The sequence below is a fragment of the Physella acuta genome, unplaced genomic scaffold, assembly GCF_028476545.2.
Source record: "Physella acuta isolate Inbredline_101_S28 unplaced genomic scaffold, ASM2847654v3 ptg000688l, whole genome shotgun sequence".
Taxonomy (NCBI): domain Eukaryota; kingdom Metazoa; phylum Mollusca; class Gastropoda; family Physidae; genus Physella; species Physella acuta.
In genome coordinates this window covers 93,905-106,962 of record NW_026732207.1, presented here as the reverse complement: position 1 = coordinate 106,962, position 13,058 = coordinate 93,905, and the positions used below count along the sequence as shown (strand labels likewise).

At 35.9% G+C, this 13,058-nt stretch overlaps 1 protein-coding gene across 1 annotated transcript; it reads right to left on the bottom strand.

Moving 5' to 3' along the window:
* Window positions 1–2,322: 2,322 nt before the first annotated feature.
* On the bottom strand, window positions 2,323–12,793 carry LOC131949319 (uncharacterized). The gene is made up of 10 exons (XM_059311148.1): window positions 12,629–12,793; window positions 7,010–7,177; window positions 6,828–6,888; window positions 6,216–6,299; window positions 5,957–6,105; window positions 4,988–5,813; window positions 4,630–4,870; window positions 4,274–4,334; window positions 3,152–3,259; window positions 2,323–2,554 (listed from the first exon to the last, which is right to left on the bottom strand). The coding sequence occupies exons 1-10, from the start codon at window positions 12,664–12,666 to the stop codon at window positions 2,404–2,406; spliced, it is 1,887 nt and encodes a 628-aa protein (XP_059167131.1). The 5' UTR covers window positions 12,667–12,793; the 3' UTR covers window positions 2,323–2,403.
* Between the last annotated feature and the right edge of the window lie 265 nt (window positions 12,794–13,058).

The following is a 13,058-nucleotide window of genomic DNA, read 5'->3' as shown; positions in this document are numbered from 1 at the left end:
GGCACGAAGTCTTTGCCGGCTACGTGGGCCTAACTAAATGATTTATTTTCCTATATCAGTTTTTTTGTAACAGTAAAACTTGTAGCATCATTTGGTATATTTAATAATGAAAGATCGCAAATTCTGCTTGAATTTAACAAACTGTGTGCTTGCTAAACATAAAAGATAAACATCTATAATCTAATTATAGATTCTGTCAGCCCTCGTTTTGATACTTGTTCGTATTTAGTGTAGTAAGTAAAGTTCCCTTTCAAACCTGACGGTCTATGGGGCAAGTGAAGTAGAGTTCACTTGTTTCTGTGACCTCGGCATATGAAGGGATAGTGTGGTCAGCACTATGCCCAACCGCCTTTACTTACCCTAACGTGAGTTAGGGACCTATCAGAGTTGGGTGGACTCTAGGACGGTCTATTGACTTAAACCCGGATTCGAACTCGAGACTTATGGGTTAGCAGTCCAGCTCTCAACCGCAGAGGCGTAGCGACCCTTCCCGGGGACAAACTTTCAATTTGGCGCCCCCCTCGGTAGCAAATTTTCAATTTGCAACCCCCCCCCCCCCTCAAACTTTCGATTTGCACACACCCCCCCCCCCACCCCCATCCCCGTCAAACTGCAAAAATGCAGCTAAAATGACATTTTAATTTGTCTTTACAACCCATTTTGGCGCCCCCTAAGGTCGGCGCCCGGGAACATATGTCCCCCCTGCTCTCCCCCCCCCCCCCCCCATCGCTACGCCTCTGCTCTACCGCCACTCCGTCCCATGATTTAGTGTAGAGAAAGGTAAAAATGAATGATAGAGAGGCGGCAAGCAGAATCGAATTGATAGGTTTGTTTATGCTGTGCTGAAGTCATTAGGGAGACGCGATAGAGCCAGTCATTGCATTAATGAGAGACACGCAGTCATTGCATTAATGAGAGAGCCACGGTCATGAGATGGATGGGAGAGCCGTAGTTATTAAATTAAGTAGGGAGCCACGATCATTAAATTAATGAGAGAGACGCTGTTATCAGATTAATGAGATAGACGCAGTCATTATGTTAAGGAGAGAGACGCAGTCATTACATTAATGAGAGTCGCAGTCATTATGTTCATGAGAGAGCAGTCATTACATTAATGAGAGAGACGCGGTCAGTATGTTAATGAGTGAGTCGCAGTCTTAAGGTGAATGAGAGAGCGAAACAGACTTAATACAGAAAAGGGAGGGCCGCATTTATAAAATAGAGTGTCAATATTGGATATTGTTCGGTTAAGACAGTTGCAATCAACGACTTACGTTGAATGATTTACACTGATATACGTTAACAACACTTGCTGTTAGTCTCTCGCTTCCCGTTATATACTGCACCTTGTACATTCGAGAGAAGCCTTGAACCATGCTGATACAAATTGCAAGTGATTGCAAGTGAGCAAAAAGTTTTGCTGAAATTATCGCCCCTGATATTTATTTATATTTTTTTAAATAGCGCTGAGCGTGGACAAATCTCTCCATTATCCACTAGTTTAAATTTTTTTTAACTTAAGGCAATGGCTTAAAACACTTAAAAGTAACGTTCGTTGTTTTTTTTTTTTTTTTTAAATGCAGGCTGTCATTTTAAAAAACAAACGTGGCCGGTGATTGGCACTAGTGTCAGTTTCTGCTAATCGTCAGCTGCAGAGAAATGTTCCAATGACCGACGCCTTGGACGGAAAAAAATGTTAAATAAATTGTCACATTTCATCACGGGGCTTGGCTCAAGTCCTCTGTTCCAAGAACGGTAATCGATTGCCTTTCGCAGTTACTTCCCCTATCAGAAAGATGGATAGATTAAATAAGAGCTAAATTGTTCATCGTTTAACGGAACCACAAATAATTCAGGTTGTGAATTTACAAAATTCTTTCATTTTCACATTGGAAATTAGTTGGCTTTATCAATATTTTTGTATTTCCACGTTTGTTTGTCTTACTTGCACCTATACACAGCTGCAAAGTAAAGTCATGTGATGGATTTACTCCTAACCACTTGATGCAACCAATACTCAGTGAACTAGGGGGGGGGGGGGGTTTATAAACTATGAAAAACATTTTCACTCAACCAGTCATTTTTTGGCTCAGTGGTGTCATACAGTAGTTGGATGGGAAGTGGGGGGGGGGGGGTCCCCATGATTTACGTAGTGCATAACTGGAAATATGCATGGAAATCACAATTGTTATTAACCAAACTGATTAGAAGACAACTTCTAAAGCTATTACCTTAACACATACAAGTAGGTGTGAATCAACTATATATTGTGTGTTTTTACCAAAACAATGTTAAAAAAAAAAAAATTTAAACACTGCCAAGGTTTTTTAAAAAAATGTAGTCTATTTTATTTAGCATGAAGAAATTTTAAAAATGGTTTTCCAGTGTAGAGCAAGAACATGATCAGGACAGGGTCTCCAGCCGGTGGGAGTTGTCAAACACATAAAATGCTATCTCCCCCGAGTCCACCACTGCCCAGTGAAGTGGTACCTCGTCTTTCAAGCGCGCCCACACCTGCTGGATTTCTGCCAGGCCTGGGAGCTGAGATGAACACCTGCCAGGTAAGAAAAATGTTTGAAATGTTTTTTTAGTTACTGCCGTTACAGTTGTCTACCATAACAAGCAGTTGTATTTTTACAGAAATTGTATCTTATGTTGTTTAGCAATATTTAGAAATTCCTATTTGAAATGAACCACTCAGTAAAGTTTACAAAGGGATGGAGTGGTCAAGTGGTAGAGCTAACTCAAAAGTCTAGAGTGTGGTTCACAGGTGCCCCAGAGTCCACTCAGCTCTGATAAGTACCTGACTAAAGTTGGAGAAAGGAAGCAAGGTATAGTACTGGCTAAACAATTTCTTCAAATGCCAGGATTAAAGATGTACTCTATTTCATCTGCTCAATGAACCATGGTCTAAAAGAGTACTTAACCTATAAGATCTATGTTTACACTGAATTACTCCACAGAAACAAATAACAATGTTACCACAGTGAATGATGGCTAACATTTAACACAAAGAGTATAAAAACAAATGTTACAACAAACCAACAAATAATCTTTGAATTATGGCTAACATTCAACACAAAACAGTATAAAAACCTATGTTATGACAAGCCACTTAATGAGATTGAATGTTGGTTAACAGTGAACTCACTTGGTGACACACACTCTGTGGTTGGGGATACCTGGCATGCTTTTTTTAAACCTGCTGTCTGGTAGGTGAACATCATAGCTGATCTTAATGTCAATCATACAGTCAGAGCTGAAACAATAAACAATCATACAGTCAGAGCTGAAACAATAAACACATACATCATACAGTCTGAGCTGAAACAATAAACACATACATCATACAATCATACAGTCAGAGCTGAAACAATAAACACATCAATCATACAGTCTGGGCTGAAACAATAAACACACCAATCATACAGTCTGAGCTGAAACAATAAACACATACATCATACAGTCGGAGCTGAAACAATAAACACATACATCATACAATCATACAGTCTGAGCTGAAACAATAGAAACATCAGTCATACAATCATACAGTCAGAGCTGAAACAATAAACACACCAATCATACAGTCTGGGCTGAAACAATAAACACACCAATCATACAGTCTGAGCTGAAACAATAAACACATACATCATACAGTCGGAGCTGAAACAATAAACACATACATCATACAATCATACAGTCTGAGCTGAAACAATAGAAACATCAGTCATACAATCATACAGTCAGAGCTGAAACAATAAACACATCAATCATACAGTCTGGGCTGAAACAATAAACACACCAATCATACAGTCTGAGCTGAAACAATAAACACATACATCATACAATCATACAGTCTGAGCTGGAACAATAAACACATCAATCATACAATCATACAGTCAGAGCTGAAACAATAGACACATCAATCATACATACAGTCAGAGCTGAAACAATAAACACATACATCATACAGACTGAGCTGAAACAATAGAAACATCAATCATACAGTCTGAGCTGAAATAATATGTAGCATGATTTGTTTTTATTGCCTAGCTCAGTTTGTCGCATGATATTATTATGATTAAACAAATCATACTATACATATTAAAACAAAAATAAAGCACACTGACAATCATACAGCATATGTTAAAACACAAATATTGCACACAAACAATCATCCAACATATGTTAAAACACATATATAGCACACAAACTAAGATCTAATAATATCAATACACAAACAGTTACTGTTGATACAGAGTAAGTAACTTACTCAGGAATTAAACTTGTGTTATCAGCTGACTCGATTATCCTTAGATGATCAAGTATGGATTCTGAAAAGAATAAAAAAGCGGAAAAAGCTTAAAACAATTACAAGGTAAATTTGAAACATCTTTTTTTACTGCCTTATACATGTATTTTATGTCTTTTATTTTAATAACACTTTCCAACAACATATTTAAAAATGTGTCAGGCCAGCTCAAAGGATGCTAAGTATTTGTTATGCATGCTGTTTTCAACTAATGGCTTTTAATTTCATCAATTTAAATATTGATAAACATTTTACACTGAACTTTTAAAATATGAAAGGTCAAGGGCCAAACAAGTCAAAATGAAAAATAAACCTACGACTTGACCAAGCATCAGATGGGTGTACAAGCGGAGTTATTTCCCCTTCCCAGTAATGAGCCACTGGGTTACTGTTCTTGTGGTCTTTATTTGCCAGCTTTGCTTTGTAGTCCTTCCAGTTTGTTGCCTGGATGTGTGTTTTATTTGCCATATGTTCAGGAAAGGAAAATTTCAACCCTTGAACCCTAGTCTGCATTTCTTCCTCCCTTGTCTCTGCCCTGGTTATCTGCCTTGGTGGATACTGAATAATTTTAAAAAAAAACATTAACATATAATATGACCTTGCCAAAAACAAGAATTAATTTATTTAGAATACTTATTTATAACAGAACTTATCTACTTTGCTGGGTTAACTCACCAAATGTCTGTATCTGCCCACATCAAATGAAAGCGCATCCTCCCCTAAGCTCACATCTGCTGGCAATAATTTTGGGTGAGGGATTGAAAGTAAAATGCTATCTTTATTTGCAATATTTGGCAAATTTAGTCCTGTATCTTCTTGAGCTATACCATCTGAGATGTCTTTTTCATCTTTGCTACAAGAAGGACCATCTGAAATGTCTTTTCTACCTAAACTATCAGATGCAATATCTGAATTGTCTTTTTTATCTATGGTACCAGATGAAACATCTGAACTGTCCTCGCCATTTACATGGCCAGAAACTTGTGATAATTCTTGTTGAGACTTTTTTGAAGACAGAAGAAAGAACTCAGTCCATGGGTTGGTATAGAATCCACGAAACTGAGAATGTGAATGACTAGCTTCAGTTGAAGATGTGTTAATGAGAGGGGCAGCCGAAGTGTTGGCGGATGAGGAAGGAGAGGTTTCTCCGCCGCTGGGTGTTGTTGAAGGATTTTCATTTCCATTTTTATTGCACTCTTCATCGCCTGACAACCTTCCTGTTGATTTATCTGCCTCTACTCTCTCAGATACACCTACAGAATGTTCAACATTCCGGCCATTGCTTTTCTCTTCTTCATCTAATGACTTATCCACTGGGATAACACCACTGTCTGAAACCAATGCTGAATCGGAGATTTTAATTCTTTTATCACTCTTTTCATCACCCTTCCCATTCTGCTGCTTCTCCTTGTTTTTTAACTTCCTTTTCTTCTGGTTCAACTGTTTTTTATCTACATATTTATCCAAGTTGATCTTCTTCATGTATGGAGTTATAAAAGGCCTGTGGTCAGAAAATAATCAACAGTAACAAAAAAGTGAATGTACTTGTCGAAAACACAAATGTTTTTGAAGAAACTAATACTAAATATATATATATTAAACTAAGTCAATGCTGAAAAGAAACTAAACATCAGCCACACTTACTGCTCCTCATGACGTAGCACAACATAGCCCAATCTTCTGAGGTAAGAAAATACTTGATACTCATCAACAGTCACATCTGAGCCCAAAAACTTTTTATAAGCCTCTTGAATACTGAGTGCCACACCATTGTCTTTCACTTCTAAAGTATTCTGGAAAAAAAATATTATTTTTACTTGTATCAAGGGGAAAAAAATGTTTAAACAATTCCATATAGGAAGTCAAGATTTAATTACAGTTTTAATAGTTATCAAAAGCTTACTATTTCCATTAGATAAAGTGCTTCTTCTGGATACAGCCAATGGCGACGATCATCTGTAAACCCCATATGTGCCCAGAATTTGCCCTGATAAATGTACAAAAAAATAAAGTGAGCACAAAATACATAAAACTTAATTTGCTAGGCCTAATAGAACATTAAAGAAATCAATTGGGTTTTAACTTAAAAGATACTTTTAATCTTAAAACTTGTTTGGCATTCTGTTAATTAAAGGTTAAGTTTGGCAACAGAACCATATAATCATTTGATTTATAGAACATTTTAAGTCCTTACTTTACATACATTTACAAATCAGACCAGTTTATAACATTTCTTATGGCATAAATTTCTACCTAGTATTTTGATTAAGCAATCACCATACAAAACTATAAATTATAATTCTCCCTCTCTTTTTTACTTCAAAAGATGTAGACATGCCCATAATTAGTTAAACTGAAAAAAAATCTTTCAATACAAAACATCTCATATACTGCAAAAATTAACCCTTGGTGCTAATGTCTCTGGTAATGAAAGTCTATACTATAAAACTAGGTACTGTCCCTGGTCATCAACTAAAAACCATTTGCAAGTGTTACACCAAGTCAAATAACTTACTGTTTTGCTGACATTGACAAGTCCTTTCTCTTTGTCCCAGACGCCTTCTACCAAGCTTTTCCTGTCAAATAAAAAGTGTTCATTTTATTAACAAATCCAAAAAAAAATTAAAATTTTACTTTAAATTAAATTTTAATAACTTCCAAAACCTGATAGTGTAAGATGAAGGAATTATAACTTACAGTTTCTCAACTCTGGGCTCTGCAAGGACCTTGGTCCTTTCTTGCATGAATACTTGTAAAGCTTTGTCTTGTATCCAGGAACCATCAGGTTCAAAGTCTTTCTGTCCACCCCTTGTTGGAATTGTACACTCACGTTTTGCTGCTCTATACTTGAAGAGCTCAGTTGGACTGGAAAACATTTTTGGCACAAATATGATGACAACCAACCCTTCAACTTTTCCTTAACAGGGAAGAATGATAAAACAATACCTAACCCAAACTTTACCCTAGATTCTAGTTAGCTATTAAAGGTTAGGGTGAAACTGGTTATTTTTAGACATTAGCCTTAGGCTAGTCCTTTGAATTAATGTGATGTCATTTACAATGTACAAGCTAATTAAAAAAAAGAAAGATTGAAAAACATAATATGAATGTAGCAAAAATTAACAAGCAAAACAATAAACAAACGATGTAGTGAAATTTAAAAAAAAAAAATCAATGTATAAAAGTTGGAAAATTTTAGAATTCATGATGTTAATCGATTGATTATTTTAAAGAACAGAAAAATAAGACATGCTTTTTTTTATCTATATAGAACAAGAAGGGTGGAATCACTGAAGGAATGGCATGGTGAATGTTAGAGTTTATGATCTCAGCATACAGTTAGATAGTGTGATTAACACTATGACCAGCCACCTTTTTTTCCCTAACATGAGTCAGGTACTCTTCAGAGCTGGGTGGGATCAGGTACATCCTACAGAATATAACCTGAGATCCAAACTCTTGACCTTATTTATTAGAATTTGTAAGCACAGTGTGACAGTAAGCTCCACCATCTGACCACATCGCCCCCACCGCGAGATATAACAACTACAAAAATATTAAAATTTTAAGGTCTAATTTGTAATTTTTAAATTGTAGCATTAGAATTTTAGATTAGAAATAAAGCAATCTGGATTCTGGGCAATCAGCTGCAAGAAGTGCAGTCAGTTTTGAATCTCATAAATCTGTACAGTATTACTATTACTGTATTACTCTTTTTAGGCCTACTGTCACTACTACTACTACTACTAGATCTAGTACTAGATCTACTACTGTTCGTTCTGTTTTATTTAGACTAGATCTAGTAGTATCTATATATATAATTCTCTTCTGGGAGACGCTAGAAAACAAGCTGTAAACGCGCTCCCTACCATCCCCACCCCTACATGTTTACCTTCGTGGAGTCAGGTTTAGTGACGGCTATTAGGGGCAGATAATTTAGTTTGAAACGATTTTAAACATTGGAAGGGGGGGGGGGGGGGTTGAAGGAAGGGGGGGTTATGGTCCTTAACGAGCTACTTATAGTGTTTTAAAGAAATATTTTCAGTGTCAGCGTTGGTACTGTCGAATTCACAAATTATGAATTACTGAAAAGTAGAAAAAACAACAACTAAATAGCGGCGTATGTTATGCCGCGGGCCGGCTCGTATATATAATTCTCTTCTGGGATATGCTAGAAAACAAGCTCCTTACCGCCCCCACCCCTACATGGTCTGGTGAGCTGTGGTTCACGCTAAATATTTACATTCGTGGAGACGGCTATTAGGGGCAGATAATTTTGTTGAAACAATTTTAAACTTAGGGGAGGTAACTAGTAGGAGGCTGTTTTCACGGGGGGGGTGTAGGGTAGGGGTTGGGGGAAAGGACGGTGGGGGTAGTATTGTCCTTAACGACCTACTGTAGGAATGTTGGGATATTTTTCCTAATTATCATAGAATGATAAAATGTACACAGATTAATCCTATAATATACCCCATTGATAAAAATACCAAATTTATCATTCTAGGCCTAATAGTTTTTTTTATATGAATTTTTAAAGTTGTGTATTAAACTTGTTATATATCACTGTAACATCGGATTTAATTGTGTGATTGGCTTTAGGCTTGCATACCACTGCTGCTATTTGAGATAAAATTATAAAACTTTGCACATTAGTGCTAGAGAGTGTGGGCAATAGAAATATGAAAGTAAAATCAAAATTTGATGAAGGATAATTAGAACTAATCAGGTCAAATTAAAGTGAGGGGTGCTGTTCTATATAGGTCAATATGCAGACTGAAAGTCTATGTTGTTTTTTTTTTAATATTAAAATTGAAACTTTGCTAGAGGGTGGGGGCAATAGAAATATAGAAAAAAATTAGATTAAGTATGACTGCATATAATTAAAAAGTCCTATGAAAGGGTGTTGCACCCTTTTATAGTAATTATAGTGACTGCAACAGACGTATGTCCAGAATGCTACTGTAACAGATAGGATAAATTTGGTGATTGATACTGAAGCATGTAATAAGAAGAATGCTGAAAAATAAAACTAGGGATGGTGTGGTAAAGCACTCAACTACTAACAAGCAAGTCTTAAGCTCAGATCTCAGACAAGTCTGTCTGTGCAGCATGCAGCATCCACCAAGCTCAGATGAGTACCTGACACAAGGGAAAGTAAAGATAGCTTGGCAGAGAGCTAACCACACCATCACTTCATGTTCAGTGGTCAAGAAACAGATAAACTCTACTTCAGCTGCTCTATGGATGATGGATTGACAGGTCCAAAAGGGAAACTACTTTAATACACTAGGGTCTTTATCAGGCCCTATTGATATTTTGGTACAACTAATCAATAGAAAAACCTTAAATTCTTGTAAAAGTTTATTAAGTGTTAAGTTAGTTGTGCCACATCAGAAGTTACAGCTTCCCTGTCTATCTGCTTATATGAATATGTTGGCAATATGCTGTGATTTAAATACGTAATGTTTGTTGTTATTTGTTTTTTGTTACTTTTTATTATTAAATTTAAATGTAAAAATTGTATCCTAAATTATTATGAATAATAACTATCATGCCTTTTTCATGTTATTCTAAATTCACTGCCTTATTAATTAGTATCCCCCCCCCCCCATGTCAATTGCTGCGCCTTTTGTTTATTATTTACTATTTACTAATGTCATAGGCATAACACAAATAATTAAGTTTATCACCAAGCTTCTTTACTTATCATAACCAATAATAGGCCCAGACTTACTTATTCAATCGATACATATAGCATTAGTTATACTAAGAAATAGGCCTAGATCTATAACTTATTTATTATTTATAGATCTAGTAAAAAGTATAATTTAGTATTAACTTAATTAAGTATAAGCCTTAAATCTAAATACTAAGTAGATATGTGTGAAATGCTTGACACTAGTTAATGTAAGCCTAAGCTTCTTGCCTGTCGTTTTTAATAGATAACTTGATCAATGTATTTTATCTAGTTTTAACAGTGCCACCCACAATTTAAATTCTTCCCAACTTCGAAAACTACGTCATTGGCATTAGTGCGCGTATTTTATCGATAATAGGTAATGCGGTGCTAAACCGACGCCATGGCGTTGTCAAGGCCGAAGCGCTAGCTTGGGGATTTGACATGTATGATAACTCGTAAACAGAAGTAGTAAGTGCCATAAAACCGTTATTATAATAATATTTGTTTATTTAATGGACACTTACAACTAATCAGGGTTCATGCTCAAAAGTTCAAATGAAATTCCAGGAGTTTTCCAGGACTTTTCCAGGAGTTTAAAAAAAATTCAAGGAGATTTTAAAAACAAAAAAGAAACCCAATTTGTACATTTTAAAAAAAAAAGCGTACTTAATAATACATTTAATTAGCTAAGCCAATGCAAAAATTTAATTTCAGTAAAAGTAAAACAATATATTAGTTACATATTAGGATAGAGGCTATCAATCTGACTACAGACCAGTTTGAATTTTCAAAATCTGACCATAAACAAAAAAGATGATTTTTTTTTTTCATTAAAAAAAATAGCAGATTTTTCAGACAACCGGGATAGACCCTGAAAGAGGAAAAATACTGGGAGGGTATGGACCAAATTTTAAAGAGTTTTTTACTATAAGAGGTATAAATGCAAGCAGACTTCACCAATTAATATCATTTCGTGATATTTTATTGATTTTTGGATGCCAAATCCAATGATGCTAGGCTAGTCGGCCGACCCGATGAACGTGTCAGACGAATATTATGTAATTTCAGAGACAAAAGTCTGGCAAGATTTCTTGATCTATGCCCAATGATTAGTAACATCAACTCCACAAAGTGAAGGGGAAGGGAGGTGGGGTATGAAACCACCGTTCGAGTGTTACACTACATCAAAGGCGACGATCGTTGACGTCGGAGTGTCGCGTCACGGAGTAGTGGGGGCGGGTTGAGCTATGGATGTTACGTTGGGTGTTACATACCGTGTAGGATGGTCAGTTGTCTTCCCCCACCCACCCCAGCCCATTTTGGTCGATTTGTATTAAGCGTATTAACAATTTTTAGTCAACCGAAAAAAAGAGCCACTGGAAAAATATAATTTATTTTCTATAGCCATTTTTACGAAAAAGTAATGTATAAAACAAAATAATGAAACGTTACGCGAATCAGCATTGTTTGATCGGGTCGCAGCTATCCGGGTTTTCTAAAGAAGATTAATTTTTGACGATTAGTCCTGAGCCGTAAATACTACTACAACTTGTTTTTGCTGTTTCAATAGTTTAAGACAAAGTTATGAAACATGCCTGTCTACTTTAAAAATCCAAAAGCCGACAAGTCAAACACGGGAACACATGTAGGCCTATCTATCTTTAGAAATTGTTTATAGTATCATCCAATCGGGTCAATCGCCTAGCGTCACGTGACCACACACTCGGCTGTGCCACACGATGTGTAGATCTAGATCACGGCAGTGCGATTTAGTCGGACGACGGCCGATGCGTTTATTTTTATTTTCGTCCCATTTAAAAACTACTATTCAATTATTGGCGGAACAAAATCAAATAATTTCGGTCGGGTTTTGCGCCGCGGGTTAATAAAATTTCATGTAATTTTTAGGAGAATTTTTCAAATTTCAGGAGAATTCCAGGAGGTTTTTATATTTTTTCAAATTCCAGGAGAATTCCAGGAGATTTTTACGTTTTTTAAGATTCCAGGAGTTTTCCAGGACCTCCTGGAATTTCAGGAGGCCGCACGAACCCTGACTAATGGCAAGACACTTATAATGTGTTTAATATGAAAACTTATTTAAAATGTGACAGCACCGTACGGGACATGTTCGCGAGATAAACTCATTAGAATCGTGCGATCGATTTCGGCTTCAAGATTGTCATAATGGCGGTAATTTTCTAATTGAAACATATAATACGACTACACTAGAATATCTATATCGAATATTTCTAAAAACTCGATTCCAACAGTGAGATTCGGCATTCTTCGGAAAATGGCGAGATTTTATAAAGTCTGCATCAAAAAGTCCGGATGTGGAATGCCGAATCAAAACAGCGGAAGTCGGAATGCCTACCTAGTACCTACTGATAGTGTTTGAAAGCAAATATTTTCAGTGGCAGCATTGGTACTGTCAAATTCACAAATTATGAATTACTGAAAAGTAGAGAATAAAACAACTAGACTAAATAGCGGCGTATGATATGCCGCGGGTCGGCTCGTTTTTTAATATTTTTCAAAATTATTATTTAATATTTTGCCTTAAATTTTAAATCATCAGGCTAAAAAAGTAAATGTCAGTCGATCTTCTTTAGTTAGAAGTCTTAATTTTATTTTACCTCAAAACAGAGTCCTTTGTGAGGTCATAAAAACTCATTCTAAATTAGAAGAGTGAATACTATAATAGTAATGTTTTTAAATTAATTTAGATCTAATTTTAAATGAAAATCTCTCAAGCACTGTTGTTTGTTTATGGAGCAAATCACCGATCATTTCCTGTTCATTCTTTTAGGACTTCGGGCATAAAAGAACTAGTTAAGTGATATATAAATTTAGGCTCATTTAAATACAATTTTAATTAATTATGTTTCAGAAAAAGAGTTACTTTGTCTTAATTTTTGAAAGCTTTTTTAATTATTACAAGTAAAACATATAAACTTTTTTCGACCGATGCATAGGGTTTGTCAATTCCATTTAGCAACCCCCTCCCTATCCCTCCTTCCGCGGCATTGGAATAGAGTAGATCTAGATCTCAGTACTTTAGTTCAA

Excerpts from the sequence above, each read along its gene's own strand:
- LOC131949319 (XM_059311148.1), bottom strand. The coding sequence starts at position 12,666 with ATGAGTTTTTATGACCTCACAAAGGACTCTGTTTTGAG. Across the intron at positions 6,889-7,009 it reads GAGCCCAGAGTTGAGAAACT|GAAAAGCTTGGTAGAAGGCG; the intron begins GTAAGTTATAAT and ends TTTATTTGACAG. Across the intron at positions 4,335-4,629 it reads ATCTGATGCTTGGTCAAGTC|AATCCATACTTGATCATCTA; the intron begins GTAGGTTTATTT and ends TATTCTTTTCAG.